Here is an 18,506-nt window from a genome sequence, read left to right as displayed (position 1 = left end):
AATTACCAAGTCGTAAGTCGGAGTGATGTTTGTTCCATTAGTTTGACCCCTGGATGCTTTATTTCTCTTCCTCCACTGAGATCCGCCACCAGAAAGAGTCATGGAACAAACTTCTCTACTAACACAGAAGCAAGCAATGTGCTTTTCACATGCACACACACTCAAACACACACACACACTGCATACAATCCCATCTTTCTTCCCCCTACATGTCTCTTTGCACCTGTAAAGCAGTAAGGAGACCCTCTCTGCAGACTCCATCTAAAATATCCCAGGTGCAAACAAAGCCGCCTGCAGAACCAGGCCTGCATTCTACGGGGGGCCATCAGTGCACAAAGGACAAACACACACCTTTCTTCTCAGGAGGCCTGCCTTACAGGGGAAATCTACCTCCCACATATTAATGAGAAAAGGGTCCCTTTCTTTGCTCATAAGGACGCTTGGCTATCATTTGAGAGAGGGGGGCTGCAGCAATTTTCAATCACCCTGTCCTCCCCCACGCAGAACTCATTGCCTTTGATGGCTGCTGCATAATTATATGAATTTTAATAAAAGCTCTGTATATTAATCTCAGGCCCCCGACAGTCCTCGTAAACTTTCAGTAAACTTAACCTTCTTCTTGGTAATAACACGGCAACAACGAAACAATATTTCAATTAGCCAGGCAGTCATTAACTGTGACAAGGAGAGGAGACGACGAGAAGGGGGGGGTAGGAGGGTGAAATAAATGATCATGGTGTTAGAGTTAGGTGGCAGAAATGCCAGAGCATATTTACCGAGGCACATTACTCGTGCTTTGAGACACACAAACTGTCTCCCGGCGAACAAATCACAGGAGCAACACAGCAGCAGCCAACGAGCAGTCAGCCCTGCATGGTGGCCTTTTTTTTTTTCTTCTTCTCTTTTTTGCGAGACCTTGCTCTGATACACAGTCATAGTTCTGATGTGCTGACACCCAAAGGTCCTTGTCCAGCGGTGACTGAACAGCTCCCCGCCCCCACCCCACCCCACAATCTCTCTTTACTGTATCGCCCTGCTGGCTCAGCAAAGACCCAGACGGAGGACAGCTGCTCAGCTTTTATCGCATCGCAGTACCACCTTTTCAGCTCAGAGTGAAATGGTATTAAAAAAGTCTTCACACTTAACTTTTTGGGTTGGCTTTTATTTTTCACACATTTTTATTTTATTTGTTTATTTTTGTCAATTGCACAAGCATTCTTAGTTGTTTGCCTCGCTCTTTTTACATTGTTCCAAATCCCCTCAGCTGAAGCTGTGGCTCGGCAGCATAAAGGCGTACTGTATGATCTTACCTACAGGGTAGCTTTGCGACACACTGGGGCCCAGGTCTGGGTTGACGCTAGAGGATAAACTGGGCTTGACTTCGTCCAGGCTGGAATTCAGGGCAGGGAGCGAGTACTCATTAGCCTGGGAAAAGGACAGTTGAATCATTACACAACCAAACAATACCAAGATGGAAATCCTCCCTTCTCCTCCTCCATTAAGCGCTCCACACAGGCCTGTGCGAGTATAAATTTGTATGAGAGCATTGTGTGTGTGTGTGTGTGTCTGTTCAAGCTGCAGGGTGGCAGTTCAAGCATATCATGAATGTATTTTGGTATTGTCTGAGAGGAAGTGGGATTTTGAGATGAGTGAAAAGCCAAGGCGTCAGCTGGCCCTTTGTGCTTGACTGCCGTCCTAGCCCTGATCAGCCAAGGGAGAAAGCAGTTCTGCTTTGTTACAGGCTCACCATGTGGCCCTGTTTGAGAGACACCATTCACCTTCTTTTTGCTTTTTTTTTTTGCTTTTAATTTGGAGTCCAAGCCACCTAAAATGTCATTACCTCTTATCTGTGAATTGAATCACTTGTACAACTCGCACTATTTGTTGTTACATTTAGCTGTTTTTACATTTGCTCCTTGCGTGCGTTCAGATGTTGTATTATTGTGACTAGTTCCCACAAATCACACGTTAAACCTAGTTTTTAATGCTAGTATCAAGCGATGTGAATAATTGCATGTGGTCATGAAATGTGGTGAGTGGAATTAGTTTGTGCTGTTTTTTTTTGCAGTGGTGCAACAGCTGCTGCAAATATGATACCCGAGTTAATTCCATTTTTTGATACCTTACTTTATTTTTTAGAACCCCTTCTTTTAATTTAACAAATGAAATCAAATGTAGGAAGTTTTCTTCAACACAGCTGAACCCTAAACTGTCTAGAATCTTCAAAATTATGATTTAAATCTGAAGATATCGTTCAAAAACATGACAAAAAACAATCAATCAGACCGGACATCTGTTGCCAAAATTATGTCTTGTCCTGGTTATTTCTGAATAATCTATTTTTTATGTTGATTGTTCCTGAATAGAAAGTATTTTTAGTAAAAAAACACATTCACAGCCAAGCCTTATAATAATAATTTAAAAAAAAATCTCCATCAATCTAAAAATAATCTCTCATCATCATGTTTCTTTTTTTGTAAATCCACTAAAAGACACTCGTGGCAGATGTTAGCAGTTTTTTTTTTTTTTTTTTTTTTTTAATGAGATGAGACTTCCGGAGCCTGAGTGTTGACAATGTTTTTCCAAAGCCCAGTGTGAGCCTGAGTGGCTCAGTGGGCCGCGCTCCCACAGGGGGACGCCCGTGACCCCGCTCTTGTCTGCCACTATCACCGATAAACTCTAATTGTCTGCTACAACTGTTCACTGGCACAATGTCGGATGTTTTCCTCTATTCTCGGAGGCTTCAGACGCCAAACAGACGTTTTATCATGCAGATAAAGGGCAGAAGGGGGAAAACTGAAAAGATGGGTCTGAAAGGGATGACCAAATGGCTAGCAGAAGTGTGGGAGGGGTGAAGCCATTGAATTTTGCATCTCCAGAATGGCTTTTTAATGCCTCGCTACAGAACCCAGACACTGGCTAATAGGGGAAAAAGAAGAAGGGGAAAAAAAAATGCGAGGCACCCATGAAAGAGAAACTGCTCTGATTAATATTGCATTAAATTAAACCTGATTTTTCTAGACTGTTCCTGGCCTCTTTTTTTCATTTTTTTCCCCTCACTTGCCCTCTTTTTTTTAGTCTAACCCCTTTTCCCTCTGCCTTTTAATACTCTCCCTGACGCTCTTTGTGATTGCAAGTCATTTCCAATTCGTTTTGGTATTGATCTTCCAGTAGAAATCAGTTTTGTAATTAGCTGCAAATTAGGCCCTCTTCTGGAGGTGAGGCCTGTCCCACTGATTTATCACCTGCGTAATTCGCCCCGATTGGAGAGAAATTAAAATGAACTCAATTAGGGCGACTGCTTTTGCTTTATGGGTCTGACTTGTAGTTCGGTGGGAGAAATTAATAGTCTCTTGTTGTTTAATAGTATAATGAAAGTAAATAAAGGTTATCCATTGTAATAAGCCCAGAGCTTTTAATAAGCGGTGGTTTCTGGCTGTCGTTTTGGCGTGGGGGGGGGGGGGGTGGCTGGTCCCCAAATGCCTCTTAATTTTTGAAATGAGGATGGATGGCGATTGGGATTTCAACATCAGAGGCAAGGAGCAGGAATGCATGCTTTCATACGTCCCATTTGGTGAATGCATGTTACAATAAAGGCGGCCTTGGAGACTGCGTCAGCCATTAAACATCAAGATGTGACACAGAATTGGAAAATAAACAACACGGGCAAGGAGCAGCAGTTGAATAACACAGCAAAAAAAATGGAGAAAAATCTAGTTATTGATTAATTTAATGTCGCCTTACTGTTATTCTCAATTATAGGGGATGCAAGGAATGTGTTTCTCATCACAAAATCAATAATGTGTGGGAGTTTTCCTGGTGATCCCTCCAGCTTTATACATTTCTGGTTGTAATCCACTGCTTGGACATCTCAGACGTTTGTTTAATTAGCTTTCTGGGTATGGTTTGGGAATATTTGTGACAAAGGTGGGGTTTTTTTTAATGCTTGAATCAGCATCACATGCACATTTTGGGTGTATTTATTTGTATGTGAAGGAAAAAAAAGGCAGAAGGTGGTGATTTGCAGTGCTACTAACCTGTTCAGGTTTGATGTGCTCCGCTGTAGGGAAGACGTCGGGGTACGAGGGGCGTTCAAAGACCCGGTCCAACGCTTCCAGCTGCTGCTGGGTGAAGGCATCTGCCCTAAGGTGTTTCCGTAAACTCTCCACACTACCCTGAGAATCACTGTTTGGGCCAGAACCATCTGAACCATCTACAAGAAGAAAGAGCAACAATCGAGAGACTGACCCCGGGAAGCTGGCCTTTACTTCAAGCTATAGCACTTTATATTCTCCCCATGTATTTTCTGTACCACCTCTGTGGGGGATCTGAGGAGGACAGAAAAGGATGGAGTGCAGGTTTTTCCACTCCTTAATGGCTGAGCCACTGGCTACATCACACATGCTTTTTCCCTGCACCCCCTGCCACAGTAGTAACACCATCATGATCTGAAAGCCCTCTGGTAATTGATGGATTACCATCGCTTGCAAATATATACATGTTGTGGCAAGGATGTATACTAATGAAAGCATCAGCTAGCCCATTATAGAGCCTTTTTTTTTTACCCCCCTCCCTCCTTTTGTTCCTCCCCAAAACCCCTCTTGCGCTCACTGAAATCAAAAGCAGTTTTTTTTTTTTTTTCTTCGAAAGCACAATTTCCCTTTCACAATTCAATACTGCTTTCATTCCCTGCGAGTGTGGCGGTTTCCATTTGGAAACGGTGGCGGAGGACAAGAGGCTGAATAAAATCGTACAGTCTGGTTCTATCATCCTGCTCTCCAAACACGGGCATTTTCTCCTGACTCCTGACCTGATTACCCGACTGTTGGGAGAAGGATGCCTTAGCTTTTTCCGTTGTCACTTGTATGTGACGCTTTAAACCCTTTACAGACCACCCTACCATACATCCGCCCCCCACCACCACCACCACCACCACTTCTCCTGGCTGCACCGGCTGTGTCTAGGTCTCCTCCCAGCATCCCAGAAAGCTTCAGCTCCCTTACAAATCTGTCATTCTAAATTTGCGGCAGATTATGTTCTCCCCTCGGTGGGAGAGTGGTGATATATGATATGCAAGGCCCCTATTGATTGCCTGATCTGGTGGCGAGAGGGAGCTGAAATGAACTTGAAATGAACATCATGCCTCAACTCATTGTGCGTATAATACTCTACTTAATCCCACATTTTTCTCTGCCATGGAATTCAATTGATCAATCATGTCTGTGTGATAGTACCATTTGGGAGGGTTATTGCCGTTCTATTCTGCTGCTTGACCTTTTTTCACCGGCTGAGGCCAGAGGATGAACCCGACTCTCCCATGAAGGAGCTATAAAAGCGAGCCGGTGTCTGAGCATGCGTGAGTGTCCCCTGAATTTGTGCTGGTAGCTTGCGGAAATGTCAAATGATAAATATCGCGAGTTTGCTAACAACGTCTTGTTAACGACTCAGTTTTTCGCCGCGCAAATGAATGCAGGACGTATTTACGAGGGATGCGCCGATCTGATGTGTCGGGATCTTCATCGGTGCGATGCTGAGCTTATTACGTCGATTGGGGTTTGGCCGTGACGTGACGGATTTCCTTACTTTGTCGCCGTCATTGTAAAAATGAAAGGCTTTTGTTGTCGGTTCATTCAGTCGTAGCGGGATGCTGAATCAGATTTTAGTGGCACAGTAATCCCTGATCTGATACCTTACATAAGGGTAGAGGTAAGATAAAGGTTAATAGGTTTTAAATATGGGGAAAAGGGATATCTTTACTCGGCAAATCCCATGTTGAGGTATCGGTATCGACTCCAAGAATTTGAATCGGTGCATTGCAATCATTTACTCCTCACACTATCATCCACTGTAGTGTTTAGCATTATTTAACCCCTAAATTTGCTTTGATGTCGACGAACATTTGACTCTCCAGAGAAACCTTTTAACTCCAAATTGTGTGCGTTTTAGATGTTTCTTAAACCATTTAATAATTCACCATAATATCTCAAAAAAGCTTTGTCATCCAGCTTCAATGTGTTTTTTTTTTTTTTTTGGAATGGACACTGGTGGGTGGAGTAATGTAGATGAATAGTTAGACATTTTTGGAAATACACTTTTTTGCTTTCTTGGCGAGAGTGTGTTAAATATGAAGCCACAGTCGGGAGATGGTTAGCTTAGCTTAGCATAAATACTGGAAACAGGGCTAGCTCCAGTTTGTATGCTAAGCTAACCTAACCGTCGCCTGACTGTAGCTTCATATTAACTGCAGAGATGTGACTCTTTTCTGGGAAGAAAGTGAAGTAATGGAGGTTAATACAACTGCCTAAAAAAAACCCAAACCGCTCTGTTTCCTGATCTGTTACTCATCTGAACTTTTGGGACCGTTCAGGTGAATCTTTTCCTACACAGCCTAGAGTGAAGGCCCTCACCTACCATGGCTGCTGCTTGTCACTTTATCAAACTCAATTGTTCTCTTTGCTACCAAAGCAAATCGAGTCATTAATTACTTAACATCGGCTGGCCTGAGCCACAACACCTGATCAATAACTCCCCTCCCCACTATATTTGTCACTCACCACACTGTGGAATACACTTCCCACACACAAGACAAACCATCCTGGGTCAACTTGCATACTCTTCCTCCCACTCAGACCGAGGACAGTCCCATCTGCCCTCCCAGCCACCGACTCCCATCTGACAAATCAGCAACGACGGTGTTTTTGGTGATGAAGACGATTCCGGTGACACATGGAATGTTTATGTAGCTGCTTAATTAAGCTTCCTCGAGGTAAATAAATCATTTTCGAAGACGGTCCTTCCCAGGACAAACTATGGCATCGAAAACACCATTTCTTTCCGTTCAAGTGACAAAGCCCTCTAGCGGGCACAGAATCTGTTTCCATTTCCTTCTGATGGTCAACGTTGGTGTCATCTATGACCACGTGCGTTCTCTACAACCGTCAGCATGTGGTTATTGTTGCAACCATGACAACTTAGGTTCCCTATCGCCCCAACCCTTGCTCTCCCTTACACTAACCAAGTCATTTTTATGCCTAAATCTTTTTTTTTTTTTTTTCAGATGCACAAATTATTCAACAATAGACAATGGACCTGATAAAGCAGATTAATGGAGTTTTTTTGTATAATTTAATTCTAATACATTTGTACCGTTTGTTCCAACTTTAACTTTTTTTTTGCTTATTTGGTCACAAACAAATATCAAATAGAAATATCTACAATTTCAAAAAGGTGTGCTTTTAAGTATCTAGAAGCACTTGTCATCCCTGCAAGAAGTCAGCTCCTTTATTTGGACATTTCCAAATCTTCCCATTATGTGGCGGTGAAACTAATCTTTGACCACGGTGGCTTTGTTAGAGCGTTACACGCTCGTCCCGCTCTGTGGTCGCTTATTGATCATCGCTGGAGTTGAGTGTATTCATCTTGACATCGGTCTGTATTAACACTCTGGTAACGAGGGAGCAGCCTCTATCAGATCAGATAACCGCCTCCATAAAGCAGACTCCTCTCTGCGGGTTTGGCACCCAGAGGTCACGACCCCTCGCAGGAGGCTTTAGCCAAGGCAACTGTGGAACCGGGGGTGAGTCTGAGTGACTACTCGCCAAACAAAATCTGAATGGTAATCATGAATGAAGTGCCTGTCGAGGGTGAATAGTGGTTTTAATTTAAAAAGTCTCTTTTTCTAATAGAGGGAAAAAGAATGATTTCAGAATAAAAGTTTTGAACTATTTTTTTCACGCAATGAAAATAGTTTCTAAGTTCCCGTCGGAGGCATGAGGAGGTGTGCTGGCACCTCGAGGTCATGAAAAGCCCCCCTCAGATAAATGAGCTTACCCCCCTCTCAGTCTGCCCCTTGTTTAAATAACATGTCAACATACATACGCTCTTGTTCCCTTAACACATTGTTATGTATTTCACAATAATACACCTCTATAATTTCCCGCCTGACTCAATTCTCGGCTAAATGAAATCAAATTAAAACAAATTGGAGGAACTCAGCTGCATTTTGTTTTGTCTAATTGAACGTTTTGATTATGTCAACATGAATGAAATACTATGATCTGTTCGTTCTGCTTCGCCAATGATCTGCGATTCGAGTTTTGATAGGGATTAGAATATACATTGATGGAAAATTAATCAACAAAACAGTTTCTGCTCCTCACATGTGAGAATTGTTAATTGTAAATTTAAAATGTTGGGCAAGATGGGAAGATTTCACTTTGAGCTCTGGAAAACAGGTGCAATATTTTGTATTTTTTCTGATATTTTAAAGGTTTAAATGTATTAAAAATAATTAAGATACTCCTTATTTATCTGATTCCTTATAATAAACAGAGGGTAACATTTTGAAGACCAGTGCTTATCGTCAATTTGCCTCGATGTTCCTGCGCTTTTAAAGGTTTTATTAATCTAATTTGGAGGTTGCGTTTAGGTGCTGACATTTTGCTGCGCTCTGAGTTCCAGGTTTGATTCTTCCTCTTCCCCTCCCCATAACAGATGCTGATACACAGAGCAGGGTGTGACGGCGGCCCGCTTCATCACTCATCTCCATCCACACACATCGGTTCAGTCCTCATGACGCTCAGAGATGAGAAATAATTAATTCAACAGCTACTGAAGCACAGAATCACATCCATTCTGACTGCCACTGGCTATTGTTGTTGGCTTTTGAAAATATATGATGATCATCTTATCATGAAATTTCTCTCTGGGTATTTTCTGTAATAAATCAAGACGAAAAGCGTCCGACACAAAGCAAGAAAGCGGCCAGAATGGCTGAAATTAAGAATCGTCTACGGTTCCGATTGTGCAATTTGCGGGCCGCTCTGAAAAGGACGTGTGATATGACTTTGAAAAAACCGGACGCACTTCATGGACGCTGCATGTTCTCAACAGACCTCCGAGCCGTCTGCTCGGGTCAATTCAGCTCACTCAAAACGCTCCCTAATAACAAGGAGGGGAACAAAAGCACCGACGAAAGCAGATTTGTACTTAAATGTCAGATACTGTACGACAGATTTGTATTTGACCCTGAGAGAAGCAGCTTCTCCTTTTTTTTTTTTTTTTTTTCCCGGAGTCTACAGTGTCAGTGGGGGTGGGATGTTAATTTGTGAGGTAATAGCTTTTCTCTGCCGAATTGCAAATTCTAATATATGTCACTTTGCAAAAGGTGTGGACAGCCATGGTCACCGAAGACACCATCTCCAGGGGTCTCTCTCTCTCTTTCCCACCGCTCTGTCCGTCCGCAACAATGGCTGCCAAGTGTAACATGCTACTTTTAATTTGCAATAACACGTGACAATAGCAGATTAATGGCTCTTATGACACCTGCGTCCCTGAAGCTCGTCTCGCCGAGACCCAGTGTACATAACGTGTGTCACACTACATTATCTCTACATCCCTCCTGTAATGGGGGACCTTTTTTTTTTTAAGGGCACTGCTGACTTGGAAACTTAGGAGCTGTCTGGCTGCTTGGCAGAGAGCCACGGCTACTGCCTAAAACAAATACTGTGTGCTACACAGCCAATCCATTTCAGCAGGGTTTGTGTTTCACACCGCCCTCCCCTCCGTAACCCGTTCCCCTCCTTTCCCCTTCGCTCATTTTTGTTCATGTTTTCAACCCGCGATAATGAATGCTTGTGCCACAATCATCATGAGGCTTACCAAGTTAAATAGGGATCAGGCAAGCTACTGTGCTGCGAAGAAATTTAATCCAAGCATTAACCGACTATAGACTACTGTGTACTGAGGGGAGGAAAAAAATACATCTGAATAGGAAACAAGGTTCACGTAAACACAGACCTCAGCTTATAAAAAAGACTGCTTTAACACAAAAATGACCATGAAACACGTTGAAAGCCGGACAAACGAGCTTCGTGTTTGATTTTGAGAGATACGGATTGAAAGAAATATTTTGCCTTGTTTGTTTAGGAAAAAAACGACTAACCATTTGATAATTTCCAGACACATTTCTTACAAAGTGATGGAATGTAAATGACAAATGCATGAATGGAAGCAAAGAAAGAAGACTCCTTTAGTAAACGGCGTCTATAGCAAATGATGGAATGATTTCCCTTCAACAATACGTCCCAAAAAACACTAAATTGATCATGGTTGCAAAAATCTCACATCCAGAATCTTTTCTAATTGACCGCTACAACACCTTTTTTTTATTTTTTCAGAGGACATTTCAGTCTTCCAGCTGCAAAATCTTGAAATTGTGTTTTTTGGGGGAGTAAGGGGGCACTTTAAGAGAAGACAGCAACAGGACAATAGTGTCTACAGGGTAACATCGTATGTAATATACTATTCTTACAAACTGTGGCTCCAGGCAAGACATTGCTTTTGCAACCATGTGTGTGTGCGGCCAAGGCCTGGGGTTTATGTTTTGGAAAGATAAAGTATCCCTGACCCCGTTGTTCCAGGTAGGCACCAGCTGGCCGTCGAGAGAGTATATAAGAACCACAGCTCCCTCCGTCACCCTCGGTACAAGTCCTACCCTCATGCAAACACACACATGCTCACACGCGCACACACACCCACACACACAGCTTTCTTCTCTTTCATCGTAATGCTGGCCGAGCACCTAAATCACAGAAATGGCAGCACATCAGGGGAATCATTTGAGACTGAATAGCCATAGAAACATGGCGCTGTCACCTGGAAGACCTCCACAAAACAGGCCGGCTCTCCTGCTCACGCACACACACACATTCCTTATTCCTCTCCATGCCCTTTAATACCTCTTTGCCCTTCAGTAGCAATCTGCATAGAAATGTGTGCATTCTATCATTCAGGGACTAGACATTACACCCTGGCTAATATGAGAGGTCCTCGAACGGCAGAAAATGAACTCTTGAAAATACCAGACGTTTGCATTATGCCTCCGCGATTGCATCTCTTACAGGGGAAAGACTTGATTATGTCATTTGCCATGTCCACGTCATGCTGGTTTTTATATCTTTGCCAGGAAATCTACCTCTTGACAGGTCATTAGTCATCCCTCCCTCTCCCTGCACGCACATAAAACATCAATTCCACTCAATATCCCGCAAACCTTCCGTGCTTCTCAACAAACGCCATAACAAAGAAGACGCTATGTAAACTGCTGCCGTGCTCTGATTAGCTCTCATTCCCGAGCACTGCAGAAATAAGGCACTCATTCCCCACCCTGTTTGAGATAACTGCCCCCTTTCCAGCAGCCACATCATCCCTCCGTACCCACACGCGCTTTGGAACATGAGTGCATCTGTTTAGCTATTCTCATCAGACTTATGTAGTGACATTAAGGAAGCCTATTGCTTACAGAACCAATAATCTATATCGCCTCAGGCCCCCTTATATCCACTAACCTACTGCTTCAGCAGCAGAAGTGGAGCCACTTTTCTTAAATGGAGAAAAAAAAAAAGAAGAAGCCCTCCACAGAGCTGCGGCAGCTTTCTTGACTGACCTGGGTGGTTGGCTACATCATCTTGACACGTAATTATCTAAAGCCCTTTAATCACTTCCATAAAGATTAATTGCAGGAGACAACAGCGGAGGTCGTGTCTTCAAATCAAAAGACTCCTTGGCAGATTGACACAGCCGTGTAGCAGAGTTCAGACTTAGGTGTTTTATAAGGGTCATCTACCAGAACTGAAGCAGGGTTTTAATGCTGTAATTGCAAGTTCAGCAAACTGGGTTTTATAGCGTAAAGCTGCACAGAATTCAATCTTTGTAGCATTTTTTTGGGGTCAGATTTGAGATATTTTCTGCATGCTAATCCTGAGCTGAGCTTATGTGTTTTTTTTTGTTTTGTTTTTCTCCCCCTCCTCAAGACAGAAGAATTATCTTACCGTCATCTCTTTTCCTCTTTTCACCGTTGGATCGTGGAATACCCAGAATCCCATTGATGGAGTAGGATCCTGCAGGGTCGTTGGAGGCGCTGGTTACAGGCGGAGAGGTTGTGCTTGGTACTGTAGGGAAAAAAGACATTTTTTTATTTATTTATAATGAACACGTGCATGTATAGCAATGTGAGCGTGATGCCATATAATGCCCCATGCTGGAGCTGCAGCATTACCTATAGTATGACCTGGCGTCGACAGGGACGACCCGTCGGGAGATGGATGGAAAGGCTGCTGGACTTTTGTTCGGATGATCCTGTGGAACAAAAGGAGAGGCAGATGTCACTGCTGCTTTCCCGTGACCAACTTCCCTTCCTGGAGATTCTCAAATTCTCCCTCTAACAGCAGCTACTATGGAGATTTTTGTGCGATTAAGATATCAAACATTACTCCTACGCGAGAAGGGATCAGTGCTTCTACCTTAAAGGTGAGGCCTGGAGAAAAGTCTTCATTGCACTTTTGGTCTGAGTGATCTTGCAAACAAAGCATGAAATCACATCAATTCACCTCAATGATCAGCTTCACTGACTCTACCTGGCCCACACTAATCAGCTCTTCCCCCCCCCCGCTCTCCCTCCCTCGCTCTCCCCCACTGTGGAGGGAGTTTCACCGGGGCCCTATAGTAGCCCTTTGCTTCCCAGATCAAACATCTCTATAGAGCACAGCGGCCCCCATGTGCCAATGCGGATGAGGTTGTATTGATCGGGGGCTCGGGGAGAAAAAGTTGGGGATTAGTCACACGGGCAAACAGATGCAAATAGAAAGCTATAAATTATATGTGACAGGAAAGCAATAGTTCCTTATTGCCTTGCACAAGCTTACGCCAGCATTAGATTCCTTTAATCTGAATGGCACTTGGGAAGAACGGGAGCTGTCACAATAATTTGTAAACTTTAAAACTATTCATCATGTATGCCACGGGAGCAGCTTCGGAGCACAAAGAGGTTGGGCGAAGCCTTTTTTAGGGTTGATTTCTTGGCAGAATTCAGATTTAGTTTCTATGTTCTTGTTTTGTTGCATGTTTTATTTCAGCGGGATGAAAATATTCACCCGATCACATACAATTTTGAACCTCTTATGTTTTTCTCCATATTATCCAGAAAGCATCAGATGATTTGGATATTTATGTTGCTGTTTAGGTGCCAGAAGGCTTCAGAGGGAATAAATCCAACTCTGTCACAAAAGAAAACTCCCCTTGGAGGCAAAGCTACCTAACAACAAGCCTTTCCACAGAATGCATATTGACGTTTTAATTTTTTTTCACTTCTCCCCCCCGTAACAGTTATTCGACCTCTTGACTTGTGTGTGCTACATAAATTCAAAGACTTTATTTGGTATCCATGTTCTTCATATTGAATAAGCAATTTGGGCGAATGAATTAATGACCTGGCTGTTGCTGAAAATCCCCTGAAGAAATATTAAAATTGCTTTCCTTCTGAATCAATAAAATCGAGCGCCATTGAGGACTTTTTTTTTTTTTTTTTTAATGTCTGCCAACAGGGTAGCGTTACTTGTTGGTTGTGGTGGCCCCGACTCGTAGTACAACACTATCTCTGTAGCATTTAATAATGCATGCAGGCGAAAGGTGTTTAAATAGAGCATCCTCTTTTGTCAACAGTCCTGAGGTCAGACTGTCTGCCACAGAAACCCACGACTGGCCCCAGTCAGAATCATCCAACTGGAAAAGACTGGCTCCAGTCTTGCGGCTTTCCCCCCTGAATTGTCTTAACTGGGGGAACCCCCCCCCCCCCCTCCCCAGATTCAACACCTGGAGTGAAAACTTCTCGACATTAATCTCAAGACACTTTTTCTATGGATTTTCAAACAACTCGCATTAGATCTGGTGATCTGGAGCAAACTCTGCAGCTCTAAAGATGTTTTCATTGATTTTTTTTTAACAGACTGCTCCTTTAGAAATGTATTAGAATTTATTGAAATATTAACCTCCAGATGAATCAAAACAAATGCGTCTCATTTGTGTGCGTGCATGCATGTGTGTGTGGTACAAAGCAACACATTGAAATCTTCCGCTTTAAAGAAAAAAAGAGAAAATATTCAGCATTAAGCCGTAATAGAAATTCAAAGTAGCTCTCATATTTAGCTGATAGAATTACAGTTCTTTGTATTCACAATTTAATTTCCCACATAAACAAAGACGCATAAGCCCCCACCACCACGGGTCCAAAATAGAAAGCTTTAATTGGAATTGGAAGAAAAAAACTTTATAGGGCTCTTTTAATGATATTAATGTACATTTTGAATTTATCACATACATGTGTCTGAGCCTCCTTAAATGGGGCTTTTTAAGCAGCCACGAAGCATGAAATGAATTTTCTTCAGCCTTTTCTCTATTTAAAAGATGTCTTGTGTGGAGCTGTCCATGCTCTTCCATCAGCTCATTAAAATGTAATGCTGATGCTGGCTCTATGGAACAGTGCCTCTTAACCAAAGTTCATCACCAGGGATCTCTGGTGGGGGGGTGAGGAGGGGTGAGGGTGGGGTGGGGGTGTCCTGGGTCCTCCTGAAGCTGCCACTCTCTCACTATGGTGCTGTTCACAATTATTTTTTTAAGCATGAATAATGGCACTAGAAACGTGAAATAATATCAATTTACCCGATTATGAGCGTTTTTAAAGCAACAGTTGAGGCACAATTGATGCTGCACTTGAACGCGTCATCAGAACGTCACGTTACAGCAAGATGTACCACCTCCGGTTCCAATGCCAGGGTTGAAATCAACAGCCTTTATTTATAAACTGATGGTGTTAATTTCGCAGTGATGCAGTATTTCACAAATTACAGCCAATCGGTTTCCCTTTAATTACGTTTTCTTCAAAGTGAAATCCTGCACAAAGGCCACGAGAGCCTCTCTCTCTCTCTCTCTCTCTCTCTCTCTCTCTCTCTCTCTCTCTCTCTCTCTCTCTCTCTCTCTCTCTCAGCTCCAGCACATTAGATGTGCTAAAGAAAATTGGCCTGCTTTATAGCGCCACGGGATCTGGTCACCGAATATTGATCGGTTTTCATCTCGACAGATTCACTCAGTCCTGGATGTACTGCTGATTGTTGAGGGAGTTCGGCCTGAAAGATTGAATTGCACCTCTGAGACCTGCAGGCAGACCCCCTACACCCCCCATCCCATCCCTCCCCTCCACCCCCACCCCCGCGTGCGCAGGGCGACCAGCGCAAAGTTGGTCAAACAATATTCTGCTGTTGGTTTTGGCGCACAGATGCACAGCGATGAGTGACTTATTCATGAAAGTGTTTTTGCACCCCCGGTGTTTTAAAAGCAGCTACATTGACAAAAGCACACAAAAAAAGGGGTCACGTGTTTAATTGTCCTACCTGTTAATGGACGAGACGCTGGGAACGGTGTCGTTGTCGCAGACGCCCTCCGCCAGCAGTCTGTCTCGGATCTCCCAAGCAAACATGGTGGGGTTCTGTCTCTTGTAGTCCGCGATTTTGTCCACCACCTTCGGCGTGGCCACTTTCGGTTTCGACCCACCGATCACCCCCGGTTTGATGCTGCCAGTCTCGTAGTATCTGCAATAATAATAATACTAATAATCAGAATTATAAAATTCGCCAATTATGGCTTGCTATTTTTACAAGTATTCACCAATACCCCCTTAAAATATGCGTTTAATATTATTTTTAAACGAAAAAGGGGAATTATTTGTATTTTTTTTTTACAATAAAGTCTCTAATCGTCAACTTTTCTTAATCAAAAACATCCAACTCGATTGTTTTGAGTCCAACAGGCGTTTTCAAATACATATGACGCGTTAAAAATGCAGGAAAACGCACTGGCGCCATGAATGCACGGCAAGGATGTCATCCTATAAAAAAATCATATTGAATAATATCAGTAAATGATTAACTCTGCTAATATTCTAACATAGCGTCATTATAATAGAATTAAAGCTATATTCTAGAATTAAAAACTGAGTTTTGCAGCTTGAACTCCCTCCTCCACCTCCTCCTCCTCCTCCTCCTCCTCCTCCATCACTGTACATATTCATGCACCTCCTCGCGCCCAGCAGATCGCTCCTGGCCGCGGGGCTCGTCCGGGGACCGCTCACCCACCTGCCCAGGATCTTGCTGACGCAGCCGTGGCTGACCCGCAGCTGTCTGGAGATGTCGCAGGGCCGGACGCCCTGGTGGGCCAGCTCCACTATCCGCTGCCGCACCACGTCCGGGAGGGGTCTGCCGTTCACAAACACCCCGCCGAGCTGGTTCACACCTCCGTGCCCTACGTGGGACACAACAGCAGCACACAACACAACCGTAACATTACATAAAGTCGTAGCGGAGGGAGCGAAGGCATGGTGAGTTTGTTCCGCAATTATACATCTTAACTGAAGGTCAGCTTCCTGTGTGGAGCAGGTGGATGTACATGCATTTATCATATGAAGGATGCACCTTTTAAAGCATGCTATTCATAATAGCATTAATAATAATAACTTATTGAAAATATATTATTTTTTATTTTATCTTTTTTTCTGGAGAGTTGCTAGGCATCTTACTTTTCTGTTTTAAACGTTTCATAATTATAGTACAATGTCCCAATAATGTTCTCAGTTATTATTCCAAATAATTAGAAATTATTAATGAGTAAAATATGAATTAAATGACCTGGTGATCGAAGAGAAAGCAAATAGGTGATCACATTACTGTAAACCAATCTCCACAATGAATGAACACGTTTTTAATTATTATTTTTTTAATGAAATCCACATTGCAGCTGAAAATGCTTATTTCTATGCATATTTCTGGCCATGCTTGTTGGTCTGTATTTGTCCCTCCCTTTTAAAAACTATAAAAATAACGATTTATAAGGTCGTTATCGTATATAAATATATATGTATATACAATGTGTTTATAAATATAAATTTGAACAGGGTTACATTCAATTGCTGAACGCCTAATATTACAGCATCTATCATTTTTCATCTAAAACACTGCAGCTTGTGCAATTAATGGCAATAAATCCAACCTACATATGCCATACATGTGTGGGTTTGTGTCATAACTGCCATTTAAATTCTGAAAATAAATTCACATTATTTTATTATAATAATTTGAGTCTCTTGTACATGAATGTTTTCCCAGCAGCTCCACGGCTCATGTTATGGCTATTAAGTTACGAGCTCTCTCATTTTCCCCATGCATGCACGGTAATTTTAAATAATTGAACGAGCTTTGATTCCTCACATTACATATTATTTAGTAAACGAAGAGGTCGTCAATTATTCACGCGCGTTCACCAAAAAAAAAAAAAAAAAATGTGCAGGCACCGTACATGGACTTAAGTTGGACTCCCAGACCTCTCCGACTATTCCAACATTTTGAATAATAGATGTGTAACTGACTTATTAGGCCTTAACACACACGCACGTGCACGCACACACACGCACACAGCGCGGGAAGCTGGACTGCGATAACACGTGTAAATTACAGAGTACCTGCCAACGCATGTTCTTTGTTTACTATGGCAAGTTTAATTTCTGCACATCGGAAGTGTTGTCATTTTTTTTTTACAGCATTTCTGAAGCTGACTATTGGCTGGAAACGCGCGCACATAAGATACGAGGAGACTGTTTACTCCGCGACGTTTCCACGTTTATTAGCCTGTTTCCACCTCACAAATGTGCCGTGGTGACACGAGCAGGTTCCCCCGCTGCAGGCCTTCTTTTTTTATTTGTAATATGCAGGAATGATCGCTTTATTTCTATCCGCATATACGCGTCAAAAAAAAAAAAAAAAAAAAAGCTGCAGAGGAACTCGGGTTGTGCTACTTACGGTGCATCGCCGTGAAGGGGTCTGCTTTGCAGTGAATATCCATTGGATAGCAAAGGAAAGACAGATAATCAACTGAAGTCGCCGTTTCGCCTTCTATGTCGAGGATGAAAATGTGAAGAAAAAAAGCGGCGCTTCTACTCGATGGAGGGACTTAGTTCGCCCCTCCACCCCTTCGCTTCAGCAGCCGATCTGACGGCAACTTCCTCCCCCCAACCAAAAGTTGCCCGTCTCCTCTTCAACAGTCCGGTCCGGGAGCGGAGGTCTGGCAGGTGCGCAGCATGACCGAAAGGATTGTGTCAGTAAATACGACCTGGGCTTTAGTTTGTTGTTGTTGTTGGTTTTTTTCAAAAGCCTTGACCGAGCAGAGGTAATTCTCACAGCGAGCAGTTTGTTGGGAAAAAGGGAAAGGTGGAGGTCCAGCGTGCTGCGGGGCCCGGTATCTCCTCAATCCTCGGTGGCCTCGATTCACGCGTCAAACCGGCGAAAAAAACATGCGCGCAACGCACACACACGCGCACACACACTCACACACGTCGGGCTTCTCTTCGGCGCTGGATGCGTTAGGTGGGATCTTTGGGCTGGGAATGAAGCCTCTCTGTGTGTCTGTGGTTCTAAAAGCTGCAACCCTCCCCTCCTCCTCCTCCTCCTCCTCCTCCCCCCCTCCCCTCCGCAGACCCCCCTTTTGCTTATATGGATGACTTGTCAGACAAAGGCAATAGATGCCAACACTGTGTGATTCGCCAACGCTAAAAAAAAAAAAAAGGGTCCAAATGAGGAGGTCTCTGGGTCTGACACCGGCAGGAAGGGGAGGGCGATAAATAAGGG

General features: G+C 43.2%; 1 protein-coding gene across 2 annotated transcripts in view; it reads right to left on the bottom strand.

Moving 5' to 3' along the window:
• The window catches only part of pax2b (paired box 2b), a 28,654-nt gene extending 10,384 nt beyond the window's left edge, over positions 1 to 18,270 (bottom strand). The window contains exons 1-7 of one of the 2 annotated variants that reach the window (XM_084001869.1): positions 17,682 to 18,270; positions 15,966 to 16,131; positions 15,225 to 15,422; positions 12,059 to 12,138; positions 11,832 to 11,951; positions 4,038 to 4,213; positions 1,311 to 1,425 (exon numbers count right to left, since the gene is read on the bottom strand). In XM_084001869.1, the coding sequence (XP_083857995.1) occupies positions 1,311 to 1,425; positions 4,038 to 4,213; positions 11,832 to 11,951; positions 12,059 to 12,138; positions 15,225 to 15,422; positions 15,966 to 16,131; positions 17,682 to 17,724 (898 nt within the window). In that variant the 5' untranslated portion in view covers positions 17,725 to 18,270. The remainder of the gene's footprint in view (positions 1 to 1,310; positions 1,426 to 4,037; positions 4,214 to 11,831; positions 11,952 to 12,058; positions 12,139 to 15,224; positions 15,423 to 15,965; positions 16,132 to 17,681) is intronic. The other variant, XM_084001870.1, reaches the window with a different exon arrangement.
• Between the last annotated feature and the right edge of the window lie 236 nt (positions 18,271 to 18,506).

This window comes from Eutrigla gurnardus, assembly GCF_963514095.1.
Source record: "Eutrigla gurnardus genome assembly, chromosome: 22".
NCBI lineage: Eukaryota > Metazoa > Chordata > Actinopteri > Perciformes > Triglidae > Eutrigla > Eutrigla gurnardus.
The sequence above is the reverse complement of the archived record's forward strand: the minus strand, read 5'-3'. Positions and strand labels throughout refer to the sequence as shown.